The 16,498-nt window shown below is 42.9% G+C and overlaps 1 protein-coding gene across 1 annotated transcript in view; it reads right to left on the bottom strand.

The window, feature by feature from the left end:
* CUL1 (cullin 1) overlaps window positions 1–16,498 on the bottom strand; it is a 331,942-nt gene that overhangs the window by 11,230 nt on the left and 304,214 nt on the right. The window contains exons 18-19 of the mRNA XM_030203694.1: window positions 11,504–11,551; window positions 11,334–11,416 (exon numbers count right to left, since the gene is read on the bottom strand). Coding sequence (XP_030059554.1) covers window positions 11,334–11,416; window positions 11,504–11,551 — 131 coding nt within the window. The remainder of the gene's footprint in view (window positions 1–11,333; window positions 11,417–11,503; window positions 11,552–16,498) is intronic.

Below are 16,498 nucleotides of genomic sequence, written 5' to 3' on the forward strand. Positions count from 1 at the left end.
AGAAGCCTGGCTAGATATAAAATATAAACATAAGGTGGATCAGTTATTAGAGCTTGGAGTTTGTCCACTCTGCGAGCTCCACTTATTAGAGCCTGGAGCTCATCTACCAAAATATTTTGCACACAAGGTACTTCAAATGGCAGGTATTAGGCTTACAAGGAGCTTTTATCAGCTGGGTCACTATTAAGTTGAGGTCCCATGACAATGCAGGTGGTTGATGGGAGGCTTCAATAAAAGCAAGCCCTACATAAAGCATTCAACTGAAGGCTGTATAAAAATGGGTTGACACCTGACTCAGACAATTTTTGCATGGAACAGGAAAAAAATCTAGGGCTCTTCTGTCACACCAGATGACAAACCCCTTCCTTTAAAATTGCACATCCTTCTAGTAGAATCTCTTCTGGAGGCTAACAAGACGTGAAAAACATTGACAGGTAAGTTCAGGGACGCCAATGCTAACCTCTCAACATCCAAGCAGTGAGGGCTAGGGACTTGATGTCAGTATACAGCATCGCTCCCCAATGTTGTCTGATCAGTGCTGGAAAATATTCCAGTCTTATGGGAATCCTGAAGGAACAATCAGAGAAAAGAGAGAATTAAACCTGCCTTGGCTAACCAGGGGCTATTAAAATCACGGATCCCTGTTTGAGTTTCTGAAGAGTTTTTGATATTAGAGGTATCAGAGAATATGCATATAGAAGCCCTTGACCCAATGGAGGAACCTGAGGCTAGTTTCTGTATGTCCCTATCCTAGAACACAATTAAGGAATTTTCTTATTGAAAGTAGTAGCAAAAAGATGTCCCACTGTTGTAAATCTTGTGGGTGACTTCCTCATCCAAGCACCACTCACGAGGAAGGATTTGACTCAGTTTTTCCACTAGAAGTTGTCCATGCCTGCTAGATATGTGGCTCTGAGTATCATCGTGTGAGAAATGGCCTAGTTCCAACACAGGAGGTAAAATCCAATTGCTTGTTTATGTAGCACATTACTTGATTGTTGACCAACCGCTCTCTGATCTTCAGAAAATTTATCTGATGAAGCTGTTCCTGAGCAGACCACAGTCCTGAGTGTGAAGCCCATCTATATAAGCTCCCCAGCCCAGTTTGGACACATCTGTTAAAAGTATTACCTGGATCTGTGAAATTTGGAAAGGAATTCCTTTTGCCAGACTGGAATTTATCGTCCACCAGAGCAGAATCCCATAAAGGAGCAGTGACAGAAATTACATCTCATAGATTCCCATCGGCATGAGTCCACTGAATGGATAAGTTCAATTGGGCTTGTCTCAAACTCAGATATGCCATGGGTGTTACATGCATTGTGGATTCCACGTGGCCCAACATCAACATTTGCCCTGCTATCACCTATTTTAAAATGTTTTCCACTATGGATACTAATGCAGTGATCCTTTGTTGTGGAAGAAAGGCAATGTCTGTGTAGCATCTAACATGAATTCCAATTCCTGTGATGGGCTTAGTTGGGATCTACGATAATTAACAAAGCCTAGCAACTAAATAGTTAAGTGCATTGATCTCTCTGCTCCTTCTCGTGATGTGTGCTTTACCAGCCAATACTTCAGTTTGCATAAATGCTATTACAACTGCAAGGCATTTTGCAAACATGTGAAAAGCTGATGTGACGACAAAGGGCAGTATGCAATACTGATAGTGGTGATTCTCTATGACAAATCTGAGATACTTCCTGTGACTTGGATGTATCTGAAATTGGGTACAAGCATCCTTTTAAGTCTAGAGACTATAACTGGTTCCCTTTTTGAAGAAGTGAAATTAGGGAGCCTAGAGAAAATATCCTGAACTTTTCTTTGACAAGATATTTGTTCAGGGTCTTCGTGATCAGGAAATGTTTTGAATAAAATCCCTGCTCTTTTTCCTTTGGTGGAATGGGTTCTACTGCGTTGGTTTCTAAGAGAAAAGAGAGTTCCTTTGTAAGCATTTTCTAATGCAGAGCGATCCATTTTGATTCTCTCAGAAGACAATCTGAAGGTTGAATAATTGCATATGGTATCTTATTCAGACTACTTTTAGAAAACCCACTGGTCCAAGGTTATAAAGGGCCACCAGTTTGTAAAACGTTTTAGCCTCTTTCTTGTTGGTAAGTTGTCTAGAATGGCTACAGAAATGAAGCTATGTTCTCTTGGGAATAGTAAAAACTCTGTCCCTGGTTTAAGGCTGTAGTGCTGTCTGGGATTTCTGAGCCCTCAGCTGTCTGGAACAAAAGTGAGATCCATGTCTTGATCTAGAGAATACTTATGCCCACTGCTCTGATATCTCCTGGAAAAGGAAACTGGATCAGAAGTGGGCCTGGAGAGCGATTCACTATGCTGCTTGATGAGCGTGGCAGCTTCTTGCACCTTCTGAAGAGATCCTCACCATGACACAACACATCAGCAAGCTTTCCTGCACATCAAATTCAAGGTCTGAAGCCCTCAGCCAGGCGAGGCTGCAGGCACCAATCCTCACGCTGCATGGACAATGTATTTTCCATACTCCTATTAGCCCGTGAAGTTCTTTGACCTTCTCCCTACAGAGTGTCAACAAACTCAGTGACACTATGCGCTATATCATGCAAGTCCACCCACGAAGAGGGCAGCCTGATTTAAGGTGTTGGGGGAGGGGGGAAGAGGGAGATACCAGACTGAAAATTGGAAAAGGGAGGAAGGGAAAGATGATTATGGCCAATGGGAGGGAAAGTAGTATGGAGAAAGACATAATAGACCTGGGGGTGGAAGGAAGGGTAAAAGAGGTTGCACATGGGGAGGGGAGGGATAATCGACCAGGGGGTGGAGGTAAGGGATAGATGATGGCCAATTGGGGGGGGGGGGAGGGGGAAGAGAGATATAATGGACCTGTGGATAGAGGGGAGGAATGGAAGAGAAGGGGAAGCAATGTTAGACGTGGGGTCTGGAGAGAGGGAGATACTGGTCTTTTAATCATGTGATTAATCATGATTATAAATTTTAATTAAAATGAAGTCCTATGTATACGTGCTCCAGATGTATTCTATTTCTACAATTTCAAAATTGTACGTACAGTATACATTAAAAAAACAAAGACAAAAAAAAAAAAAAAAAAACCCAGGACTACAAGGAATCTACATAGAATTGGCTAGTTCCTAGAATGCATCTATTGGTCTGCAGATAGAATAGGAGGATTAACCTAAACAAGCTAGGGAGGGGAATCCCTAACTAGCTGTTTATCTGGCAATAACTGAGCCATTGCTGGTACATTTGTTAAGAGTATTATAGTTTTTTCTGAAAAACATTTTTTTCAGTTATAGGAATTCCTTCTGATAGTCGGGGCCAGCGCAACCCGGTAAGTGTGTTAAGCACGGCGGGGGTGGGGGGGTGGGGGGTGTCGGCCTTCAAGGGCACCAAAATAAACCTGAAACCAGTACCAGAGTGCTTTCTCTGCCGACGGCCAGCTAATGCTGCCCGAGGACCTTGAGCCAAAGTCGTCCTTCTCCTGTCTTGTCCTGCCTCCAAAACCAGGTGCTTCTCTGTCTGCTGACTAGCAGGCTCATTTTCAAAAGAGAAAAACGTCTAAAAAGTGGCATAAAGCAGCATTTGGACGTTTTTGCAAAACCTATTTTTAGACGTTTTTCTATGAAGTTCGTCAGAAGTACGTCCAAATCTCAAGGGGGCGTTTCAGGGGGGGACTTGGGCGTTCCTAAGACTTAGACATTTTTCAGCCATAATGGAACAAAACAAAAAAGTTCAGGACTAAAACAGACATTTTGAGCTAGACCTGTTTTTATTACGAATAAGGCACAAAAAGGTGCCCTAAATGACCAGATGACCACTGGAGGGAATCAGGAATGACCTCCCCTTATTCCCAAAGGGGTCACTAACCCCCTTCCCACCCCCCAAAAAATGTGATGAAAAACATTACTTGCCAGCCGCTGTGCCACCCTCAGATGTTATGCTTAGGTCCATCAGAATAGCATGCAGATCCCTGGAGTAGTCTAGTATTGGGTGCAGTGCAGACAGGTGGACCAAAGCTTCTACCTCCCCCTATTGTCAAACAGAAAACCTGGAGAAAATCTGAAATTCTTGTCCATCTACAGACAGGCTGAAATTTATCTGGTTCAATCTAGACCTGGAATTTTGTGCACCACTGGAAAGGGAATGTTTCCTGCACACCTCCCTCAAAAATATGTTTATCTTGTAAAAGTTATTTTAATCCTCAAAGAGGAAAGCAATATAAAATCATCAAAAGGACCACATCACTGCAGTGGCGTAGCCAGACAGCCAATTTTGGGTGGGCCTGAACCCAAAGTGGGCGGGCACAAAATTTTCTCTCTAACCCCCTCCCCCAGCATTTCCCAACTCAAAAGATAAATACTTTAGCTGATGAAGATCCCCAAGCTCTGTCACCTGAAAACTTCCAACAAAGATGGCCAGAATTTACTTTTACCAAGCTTGGTCGGAAGCAACAACTCCTTGAGCCACCGATAGCGGCACCCCATGCATGCTTAGTTGTCAGTGGCTCAAGGATGCTGCCCCCATCTGCCAAGCTCAGCAGAAGGGATTTCTGGCCACGTTCAGTGGAGGTCCTCAGCTAGCAGGGCTTGGGGATCCCCACCAGCTACAGCAAGGGTCAGGGCTGCTGTTAGCCATGCTGGTGCCCAGGGCAGAAAATAAAGAAGCCCTCTCTTCTTTAATCTCCCCATCTACCCTTACAGTCTCACACTGACAGACCATCACCAAATACAGAACAAGGGATTACAAATTAGAAATAAAAATATGTAGACAAAAATTGAACTGAGAACCTCAACATTTAGTGCAACACTGGAGAAATAAAAACAAAAATGCATTTCCTTTTCTACTGAACACAATAAAACTGAACATATTCCATTTAAAACATTCAAAATAAAATTATTTTTCTACCTTTTGTTGTCTGGACATTTTATTTTTCTATCATGTTGGTTTCAGTTTCTCCTTCCCACTTTCCCGTCGTCTTCTGCTAATTCTTCAAGCAACTAACATAGTAACATAGTAGATGACGACAGAAAAAGACCTGCACAGTCCATCCAGTCTGCCCAACAAGACAACTCATGTGTGCTACTTTTGTGTATACCCTACTTTGATTTGTACCTGTGCTCTTCAGGGCACAGACCGTATAAGTCTGCCCAGCACTAGCCCCGCCTCCCAACCACCGGCTCTGGCATAGACCGTATAAGTCTGCCCAGCACTATCCCCGCCTCCCACCACCGGCTCTGGCACAGACCGTATAAGTCTGCCCAGCGCTATTCCCTGCCTCCCAACCTCCAGTCCCGCCTCCCACCACTGGCTCTGCTAGCCAATCTCGGTTAAGCTCTTGAGGATCCTTTCCTTCTGAACAGGATTCTTTTATGTTTATCCCACGCATGTTTGAATTCCGTTACCGTTTTCCTCTCCACCACCTCCCGCGGGAGGGCATTCCAAGCATCCACCACTCTCTCCGTGAAGAAATACTTCCTGACATTTTTCTTGAGTCTGCCCCCCTTCAATCTCATTTCATGTCCTCTCGTTCTACCGCCTTCGTATCTCCGGAAAAGGTTCGTTTGCGGATTAATACCTTTCAAATATTTGAACGTCTGTATCATATCACCCCTGTTTCTCCTTTCCTCCAGGGTATACATGTTCAGGTCAGCAAGTCTCTCCTCATATGTCTTGTTACGCAAATCCCATACCATTCTCGTAGCTTTTCTTTGCACCGCTTCGATTCTTTTTACATCCTTAGCAAGATACGGCCTCCAAAACAACACAATACTCTAGATGGGGCCTCACCAACGACTTATACAGAGGCATGAACACCCCCTTTCTTCTGTTGTTCATTTGTCTTTTCTCTCCTCTCATTCCATTTCCTCACTACAACTGCTTCTGAAATATTGATCTTTCCATTTTAGCTCTTTCCTTTCTGTATTTTGTTCTTTTCTGCCTCTGTCTACTCAAATTTAACCCTCTTTCTAAACTTTTTCCTCCTTTTTACTTTTCAGATATCTATCAAATTTTCATCTCCTTTCACCCACTAGCTCACCCATATCCAAACTCAATCCTTCCCAGCCTTCCATTCCCTTCCATCCTCAATCAACGCACCATTACCATATTTCTACCACCTGTAATCACTATCCTCTCATTCATTTTATTACCATCTCCCCTCTCTCTTTATCCTCTCTTCACTCTCATAGCCTGACATCTCCCTTTTACCCCCTCCCTCCATTGTCCTGCATTTCTCTCGCTTACCCATTGTCCAGCATATCTCCCTTCTGCCCCTGGATCCAATATCTCCCTCTTTCCCCTCTCTTGTGCAGCATCTCTCCTTCCCTTTGCTCCACTTCTATGTCCAACATCTCTCCCATATTGTCCACTATCTCTTTCTTTCTCTCTCTCTCTCTCTCTCCCTGCCTTCAGCCCCTGCTCTAACATCTTTTTCTCTCCCCTCCAGCCATGTTCAATATTTCCCTCTCTCATCTCTCACTCCCTTCCCTCCACTGTCATGTCCAACACTTTTTTCCTCTATGGTCCTTTGCCACTCCTCTGCAGCCTTTCCCTTCCTCTCCCCACCATAGCCATATCAAACAATTCTCCCTCTCTTTTCCTCCTGCATCTCTCCCTTCCCCCATGTCAAACAATTATCTCTCCACCCCACCGTCTCACTCACTCACTCTCTCCACCCCACCCCCTCTCACGGGGCAGGCCCAGGGCAAGGACACTGATGCCCAACCACTAGTTTCTCTTCCTGGCCACTGCTGTAGTGTGGCGGCCTTGAGGAATTGTTGTAAGGCAGCTTTCATGCCCTTCCCTGCCTCTCTCTCCACCCCTGCGTCCCACCACGCCTGCAACGCAAATGGTTGTCCTCCCCGCCGGCGCTGCCTCGGCCCCTGCACGCTACCCTGCCTCTGTCCCTGCCTGCATTCTTTTCTTCAATCGTCGCGTCGTCGCCTGCAGTACTGCCATTCACTCAGGCAGCTCCGCTCCCCTCTGCCGCGTCCATCCGGCTCTTTCTGATGCACTTCCTGTTTACGTAGGGCCAGATGGACGCGGCAGAGGGGAGCGGAGCTGCCTGAGTGAATGGCAGCGCTGCTGGCGATGCGACGATCGAAGAAAATAATGCAGGCAGGGACAGAGGCAGGGTAGCGTGCAGGGACCGAGGCAGCGCCGGCGGGGAGGACAAGCATTTTCGTTGCAGCGCGCGACATATGCGATGGATATTGGGTGGGCCTAGAGGGAAAGTGGGTGGGCCTGGGCCCGTCCAGGCCCACCCGTGGCTACGCCCCTGCATCACTGTCTGGTTTCTGGCGGCTGAAAGACACTTTTGTTCTTACATTTACTTTGACGGCTCTCAGAATTATTCATTTATAGGTCTAAAATGGGAATCAACCATCTGAGGAAAATAATCCACATAAAACAACTGTATTAATGGTCAGAAGGTGGTCTCACCTGCATCGGTGTTTCATAAAAAAGCTGAACCCTGCCGAGAAGGCACGCGGACACACTGATCCCTTATACTAAACAATAAACTAAGCTGCAGTAGCAGCAGCGGTGCGTCTCGTGCTTTACCTTTCAGGTGCTGCGCGTGGCCCGCTCTGTTCTGGTGCATCCGCGAGACGGCGGGGCCGGGGTTTGACATGCTGTTCCTCATGGCTTGGGGACATAAGAGCAGCAGGCAGGGTGCTCCGTTATCCGCAGGGGAGAGATCTTTCTCTCTTTTTTGTTACCTCCATGAGCTTGTCCTCACTCCTCTGTCTCTGAAGCGATGCCCCATCTCCTCTTCACCCCTTTTCACCTCCTTCTCAGGCATTGTCCCCTTATCCCCTCGCCCGGTTCAGCCTCCCATCTCTTCTGTTTCTAGTCCCCTCGTATTTAATCTCTATTCCTGGGACTATGCTGTCTCTTTTTCCCCTGAGAATTTCCGTGTCCACATACTGCACTTTGAACACTGCTTTCTGTAACTCTACCTTCCCTCAGCAACAGCAGCAGATCCTGTTACTCTTCCCCTCCCTGACTGCTCCTGTAGCATCTTTCGCAGATCCTCCCTCTCATTGCCCTCGTCATACCTGGGAGCATTTTATGAATGTCACTGCAGTGCCCCCTAGGGTGCCCTACTGTTGTCCTGGGATGTCAGGGGGACCAGTCTACTAAAAATGCTGGCTCCTCCTACATCCCAATGGCTTGATTTTGTATGTTTTGCACTTGGATGTTTTTTTTTTTTTCAAAATGGATAAAAAAAAACCAAAACAAAACACCCAAATCACAAAATATAAAACATCCATAGTATTTTCGAAAAGAAAAAATAGACGTTTTTCTTTTTTGAACATGACTTTCTTTGCTATTCAGATTTTGGACGTTTGTTACAAAACGTCCAAAGTCAGACTTAGATGTCATATCGAAAATGCCCCTCCACAGCTGCTGCAGGTCCTGCTGGCTTCTCCTTTCCTGCCCAAGGAGGTATCAAACCTCCTTGTTCCTGCCTTGCCCACCTCCTCCTGACATGTACTTCCTGTGAACCAAAGCCAGTTTCTGCCGCAGCAGGAAGGGATGCAGAAGCCGGCAAGAAGGATCTGTGGCAGCAGTCAGAGCCTCAGTTAATGCATTAACAAGCCTGGTATGTAAGTACACCATGTCACCTTATATTTTTAATAATGGAAAAGTAAGAATCGTGTTGGGCAATCTATAGTTTCATTTTCAAAGGAGAGGCAACTACTAGAGCAGGGCATCTCACCCTCCCTAATTCTGTGGCCCATACCAAGGAGGTTAGATAACAAAACAAACAAACCTATGAGCTGCTGCGCAGGGGAGAGGAAACAGAGACCAACTTAATTGGCTTCAACATTAATTAGGTTGAAACCTTGAAGCATTTAACATTTTCTTTCCTGTACCTACATCAAAAGAAAAGATAGCTTGTGGGAACTTGTTCCCTTTGTTTGTGGATTGCAGTGGTATATTATAAAAATGCACTTGACTTTTTTATTACTACTATTTCACAGAGAGGTACTGAATATTGAAAGAAGGGCTTAAATCTGCCCAAATTGTCCAGTTCAACACACTATTAGCTGCCTAGTTCATACAAAGTTTAATTATGTTCGATGGAAAATAAACCTGTTTACTCAGGCTGCTTGCTATGTGAATATTCCATCACTATTTCATTTTTGCTACCAAGTATTTCATATTAAAGGCATTTGTTTAAACTTTGTTTTAATTCGTCCTTACGTGCACTTGGTTTTGCTTTTTAAACCCAAAGGTGAATCCTAAGGGTGGCTGAACAATTAGGTATTGAACAATTAGGTATAAACCGTGCTCTCTTTGACTTGTTTTTGGACTGCTTTGGGTACTGCTGATCTATACATCTACTGTCTGGAATTTTGGAAGAAAGAAATAAGAAAATAAAAATTAAGTTTTGGATGTACTCTGTAGAAGTTGTTGTTTACTTTTGCAATATGTATATGGATGCCTGTTCTGATGTATACATGTGATAATACTGGAATATCTATAGTTATGGCTTTGATTTCTGAACATGCAGCATCAGTAAAGGACAGACTTTTAAATGCCCAGTTGGGCATATATGCTAAATCTTAACTTTGCTAAATGTTTCAGACATATCCATTGACTTGCTCCCATGATGTAACTGAATTATATAATTCTGTCTCTGTATTTTCAAATGTAAGCCATACTGAACCAGAGTTTGCTTGGGAGAATGTGTGATATGTTAAAAAAAAAAAAAAAAAAGAAATTTTAAATCCTTTAACCTTCACCTTTTAAGACACTGCCTATCCAGCTGGACAGTGATGGCACAAGGAAAGTAAGTTTGGTCCAGTGAAGACTAACTCAAAATAACCTGTTCCTTAGCTGAGCTCCAGTAACATATAGTAATATAGTAAGTGACAGCAGATAAAGACCTGAACAGTCCACCCACTCATTATCAAGTCATGATTAAATCAACAATGAACCTGATATTATATACTTGATTAAGGCCTTTCTTTGGTATTTCTGGGACACAGACCAATGAAAGTGGTGAGCAATCATTTTCATGGTTAAAATTATTAAAAACGTATTTGCGATCAAGATATTTCTCAAGAAAGGCTGGAAAACTTTGCCATGATTGCTATTGAGAATGATATACGTGCCCAGTATCAATATCATCAATGATTTAATTACTAATTTTGTGAACATAAAAGCACAAAAAACGAAGTGGTTGTAACCTTTTGTAAACCCTCTATTTGTTCAGCAATGTTACTATTTAATTAAAAAAAAATCAAAATTAAGCTATATAAATGCTAAATAGTAGTAGTAAGTACATAAGTATTGCCATACTGAGATAGACCGAAGATCCATCAAGTCCAGCATCCTGTTTCCAACAGTGGCCAATCCAGGTCACAAATACCTGGCAAGATCGCAAAACATTACATTTTATGCTGCTTATCCTAGAAATAAGCAGTGGATTTTTGTCCAAGTCCATTTAATAATGGCTTATGGACTTTTCTTTTAGGAAGCTACCCAAACCTTTTTTAAACCCCACTAAGCTAACTGCTTTTATTATTCTCTGGCAACAAATTCCAGAGTTTAATTACACGCTGAGCAAAGAAATATTTTCTCTGATTTGTTTTAAATGTACTATTTTGTAGCTTCAATGTGTACTCCCTAGTCCTAGTATTTCTGGATAGAGTAAACAGGTGATTCACATCTACCCGTTCCATTCCACTCGTTTTTTTTATAGACCTCTATCATTATCTCCCCTCAGCTATCTCTTCTCCAAGCTGAAGAGCCCTAGCTGCTTTAAGCCTTTCCTCATAAGGAAAATGACCCATCCCAGTTATCATTTTCATCGCCCTTCTCTGTACCTTTTCTAATTCCACTAGTTAATAAAGGTACTTTGAGAAAAGGGGTGTGTGTGTGACCTACAATTCATATTAATGAGAGCACCAGAAGCCCTTCAACATCTCTGCTGATAGTGACAGTGGTTAACCTACTGAATTCATAACCAGAAATCTTGTCAGCTGAATGGGAGATGCCAGTGGCGTACCAAGGGGGAGGCGGTGGGGGCGGTCCGCCCCGGGTGCACGCCGCTGGGGGGGGTCTTTCGCCAGGGGGGGGGCGCTGCACCCAGGGGGCGGGGCACCGCCCCGGGTGTCTGCCCCTCCTAGGAACGCCACTGGGAGATGCCAACTCTGGAAAAATAATACTTCTTTATCAACTCTTAGCATTTTCAGCTCCTGAACCCTTGTTCTTATAGTTCAATATATCAAAATTTCATGGACAACTGCACTGTCACAAAAACAAGAATGTGAGAACTACAACATAAACAAATTATTTATAGGAAATATATAACTTACTTCTTATAGCCCAGATATAATTTTATTAAGGTATCAGGCTTCAATTCCACTTCATCAACATTAGCATTTTCATCTTCCAAAACCTATAATAAAAAAATTCTCAAATTTTAAACTAAAACATTTTGTTATATCAGATTTGTAAAACTATAATTTAAAAAAAATCCCCTTACCAATAGCTTTGACTTCAATAAAATTTGTAGAACTTGTACCAAGATATCCTATAATTAAAAACAGAGATCAGCATATGGTTAACAGATTACTTGTAATTACTGCTCTCCAAAATGGCACAATTTTTATGCACACATGTAGCTTTTCACCTTTACAACCTCTGAATCAGAGCTCAGAAATCTGCTGTATCGCCCACTACCATCCATGAGTTTGGACTGGTCCTTTTAAATTTAGTCAAGTATAGATTTACAAAATTGAGTGTGTAACTCCCAAAGAAAGCATAGGTGGGCTGTGCTTATCCTAATGCATATTACTTTTGGAATATTTCACATAGCAATATCACTTTTCCTTAGGAAAATATATTCACTGAATTCAAAGAGCAGTGGCTACACAAGCATTAAAAAAAACATCTGTATAAAAATACATTTGAAATGCCTCAAGAGGCCTCATGCAATTGGTACATTGCTTGCCTACTACACCCATGCATGACCTGAATTCAAATCCTGCACTGGGATTTCTGTCAGGTATCTGGCACTGGGCCAACTTAGCCATCCAGCCATCCATTTTCAATCTGTAAATGAGTGGGGTGGGTAACGATGACTGGGGTAAGGAGTTGCAAACCACACTGCCAAGAAAATGTCATGCAAGTGGTGACCCCAATAAAGTCATTTGCAACTTGGCATTTTTGCATACAAGGGATTACCTTCACCTTTTTTTAACCTTTTAACTAGGGTGAATAGCCTCATAAAAGGCATTTAATGAATTCAAATCAAATTAGTGAAAATGAAACTTGCATGTTCAGTGACACTTATATAAAACAGAGGGGATAAAAAATGACTAAACTCTAGAAAACAATGGGGAATTTCATGGCAAATTACCACGAAGAACCTGGTTTAAGAGCTAACAATATTAGTGAAGCAAAATGTTTCAAAGATGCAACTATAAGTGGTCCCTCTGAACAACACTTGAATAGTGGGGGGATGAATGGCTGCTTAAAAGTAGTGTTTATTTTGCACACAAAACAGAAAACATCTATACCAACAGCACAGAAAAGTGCGGAAACATGCAAATGTTTCACAAATACTAATCTAATTAAACTAGCATTTGGTTTAATTCATTAAAACAGAAAATACAGACATCCTAAACCCCGGAACAAACATATTAAAGAACAGTGAGGCAATCCACTCACTCAAAAAGTGTGTTTTGGAAAAGTCCAAAAACAAAGACTATGAAGCAGCATACATGGGTAAAACAAAGAAAATGCACTGTGCTCCAACAGCACCAAGACTTCAAAAGGGTAATGTCTTCATTAAACTGCAGACCCCCTTCCTAGTCATGTGAACACCAATTAAGTACAAATAATATATTAAAAACAATCTAAAATACATATGTATGACATAGATGTGATGTGCATATAGAAGTCTGCAGAGGTAAACGATTTATGCAAGCACAGAAAAATGCTGAAATCAACATTAACAATCACTGAAAAGACAAGGGTGCTGTTTTGGAAGCTATAGCTTCAGAAAACATGGTTATTACTGTGGATCTTGAATTGCTCAAGTTAGGCTTCAATATGACAAACTTTGCTCAACATTAACACAGGCAAGGTGATATGGAAAAAAGTTAAGCCAAGCAAAATAGTGCAACTCATACCCAAGTAGTTAATGCATCTCCCCATAGTATGTATTAAGCTTCTATGAGCCTGAAAATCCCAAAACCAACAGAATCGAATCACAGCTCATAATTATAATCTCTGGTTGACAGGAGGTGGGAATCTCAGCTATGGATGGTGATAACAACCTGGACATACCAGTCACTGGAAAATTGACAAATAATCCAAATTTATGAAGACTAAGAACATATACAGAGGTATGATGATAAGACTTTACATATAGGGAGATGAAAATGATAAAGGGAAGAGGGTGACAAAAATGATAAAGGGGATGGGACGACTTCCCTTTGAGGAAAGGCTGAGGTTTGGGCTCTTCAGCTTAGAGAAAAGACGGCTGAGGGGAGATGGAGGAGTGGCCTAGTGGTTAGGGTGGTGGACTCTGGTCCTGGGGAACTGAGTTCGATTCCCACTTCAGGCACAGGCAGCTCCTTGTGACTCTGGGCAAGACACTTAACCCTCCATTGCCCCAGGTACAAATAAGTACCTATATATAATACGTAAGCCGCATTGAGCCTGCCATGAGTGGGAAAGCGCGGGGTACAAATGTAACAAAAAAATAAAAAATATGATAGAGGTCTATAAAATAATGAGTGCAGTGGAATGGGTAGACGTGAATTGTTTGTTTACTCTTCCCAAAAATACTAGGACTAGGGGGCATGTGATGAAGCTACAAAGTAGTACATTTAAAACAAATCAGAGAAACTTTTTCTTCACTCAACGTGTAATTAAACTCTGGAATTTGTTGCCAGAGAATGTGGTAAAGGCGGTTAGCTTAGTGGGGTTTAAAAAAAGGTTTGGACAGCTTCCTAAAGGAAAAGGCCATAGACCATTATTAAAATGACTTGGAGAGAATCCACTGCTTTTCTGGGGATAAGCAGCACAAAATGTATTGAATTTTTTTTTTTTGGGGGGGGGGGGGGGGGGGGGGGAGGATCTTGCCAGGCATTTGTGACCTGGATTGGCCACTGTTGGAAACAGGATGCTGGGCTTCTGGTCAGTCCCAGTGTGGCAATACTTATGTAGGCATGTGTCCCTCTGAAGAAAGAATACATCAGATATTTGATGAGATAAGATCACCACACAAATCACTGTTAAAATTCTCATAGAAAAGAAAGCCAAGATATTCTAGACTGTATGTGACACAGTACAGAAATAGATGCTGTACGTCATCACTCCAGCTAGAAGAAAAACAGAAACAAATTCCGAGAACTCAAGAGCCAGGTCATCACATCTTCCTTAAATATTTAGTATTCTGGTGTACTTATAGAAAGTCTACAGAAGAATGTATGTCCGTACTGTCAAAATAAAACACATTAAGCATTATTAAAAGCACCCGATTGCGACAGGGTGCAAACATACGCTGCACATGTAGCTACTGAGGTCAAATGAGGTGCAGCACACCTGGAAATGCATCTCCCACAAGGGAGCACCATTCCATCAATAAATCGTACAGTACATGGTGATAAGCGTCAAATGCACCAAGGTGAATCCTAATAGACTTGGTCTTGAGACCCAACTCAGATATAAAAGCTATTCAAGCAGCTTTCGTGTACGACAAGAAAAAGATCTAGGGCTTTGCCCTCATACCGGATGGCAAACCTCTGCCATTTAAAACCATAAGACCTCCTGGTGAAAACTTCTGGAAGCTAACAGAACTTGAGACACACTTATCAGGTAAGCTGAAGGAATCCACCACTATCCTCTCAACATCCAAGCCCTGAGAGCTAGGAACTGAAGAGTGGGATGTAGTAGGGATCCCTGATCCTGAGTTATGATTGTTGGGAAAACATTCCAGTCTCCAAGGAACTCTAGAGGAAAGCTCCAAGTGAAGAGGAAACCATGTCTGCCTTGGCCAGTAGGGAGTGATCAGAATCATTGTTCCTTGACCCTGTTCGAGATTCAGTAGAGTTTTTGCTATGTTATGCAAAGGAATTAAGTTCAAATCCTTCTACGCATCCAATTTTTCCTTTTTAGGTAGCCAGCTTTGGAATGCTCTACGAAGACCTATCCGTGCCATTAACGGCCTTTTGCCCTTCAGAAAAGCACTGAAGACCCATCTCTTCAAGATAGCCTACCCTAACGATTCAACCTAACCAAAACTTGCCCACATGATTCTTATTGACAACAGTTATACATTGACCATGTTTCCCATTATCCTTTTTGCTACCCCATATCCATTCCTTTCCATCTTTCTATGCCTACCTCCCAACGATCATTTCCTTCTAAACCCAATTCCTCCTATGTTCAACTTACTTATCCGTTAACCCCATTAATTTTGCGTTTACCACAAACTGTATAGTCTTCTTCGACTTTGTAATTCTTTATATTGTTACTATGTAAGCCGCATTGAGCCTGCCATGTGTGGGAAAGCGCGGGGTACAAATGTAATAAATAATAATAACGAGAGGTATAGGAAGATATGTGTATGTTTTTTTTTGTTACATTTGTACCCCGCGCTTTCCCACTCATGGCAGGCTCAATGCAGCTTACATGGGGCAATGGAGGGTTAAGTGACTTGCCCAGAGTCACAAGGAGCTGCTTGTGCCTGAAGTGGGAATCAAACTCAGTTCCTCAGTTCCCCAGGACCAAAGTCCACCACCCTAACCACTAGGCCACTCCTGTTTCTTCCCCCAATGAATAACATCTGAGGCAAGTCTGCCGTGGGATTCTAGTATGGAGCAGAACTGAGAAACTTTCTTGTTGCTCTGAGTAGCAAAAGCATCTACTGAGGTAGTGCCCCACTCTCAAAGATCTCAAAGGTTATCCAGAGACTATTTGTGAGGTTGCAGAATTCAACAGTCTGTCCACCAGACACACGTCCTTCCCAGCTAGATATGTTGCAGTTAAGTGACATCCCTTTGAAGGTGGCCCATTTCCACATTTTGACTGCTTCCTGACACAGGAGGTATAAAACCCAGTTCCTCCTCATCCTCCCTCCATTCTCCCTTCCTTCCCCTCTCCCTCTTTTCTTCCTCTTTTTTCCTTTTCTTTTCCTCTCTACTCCATCACCCCACTTTCTTTCGTCCTGTCATTTTTGCCTCCTCCAGTATGCTCAAGAAATACTCATCGTTTATACTGTCTGAATTTGAGGAATTTGGAAGGGGGCGCCGTGGTTTGCTGTCTGTTTGTCACGGCTGCCTCTCCCCTGCTCTTCATCTTTTCCAACGGGGAGTCTGCTGCCTTTGCTGCCCTGGCCTAGGCGATCTTCTGGCCGTTGTGTTGGAGTTGTTCCCCCGCTGACACCGCCGGCTCTTCCTCTTCTGCCGGTCTGATGGAGCAGTGGCGGAGGTCCCTGGTTTGGAGGGTCCCGACAGTGGGAGCTGTG

This window comes from Microcaecilia unicolor, chromosome 1, assembly GCF_901765095.1.
Source record: "Microcaecilia unicolor chromosome 1, aMicUni1.1, whole genome shotgun sequence".
In the NCBI taxonomy this organism is placed as follows: domain Eukaryota; kingdom Metazoa; phylum Chordata; class Amphibia; order Gymnophiona; family Siphonopidae; genus Microcaecilia; species Microcaecilia unicolor.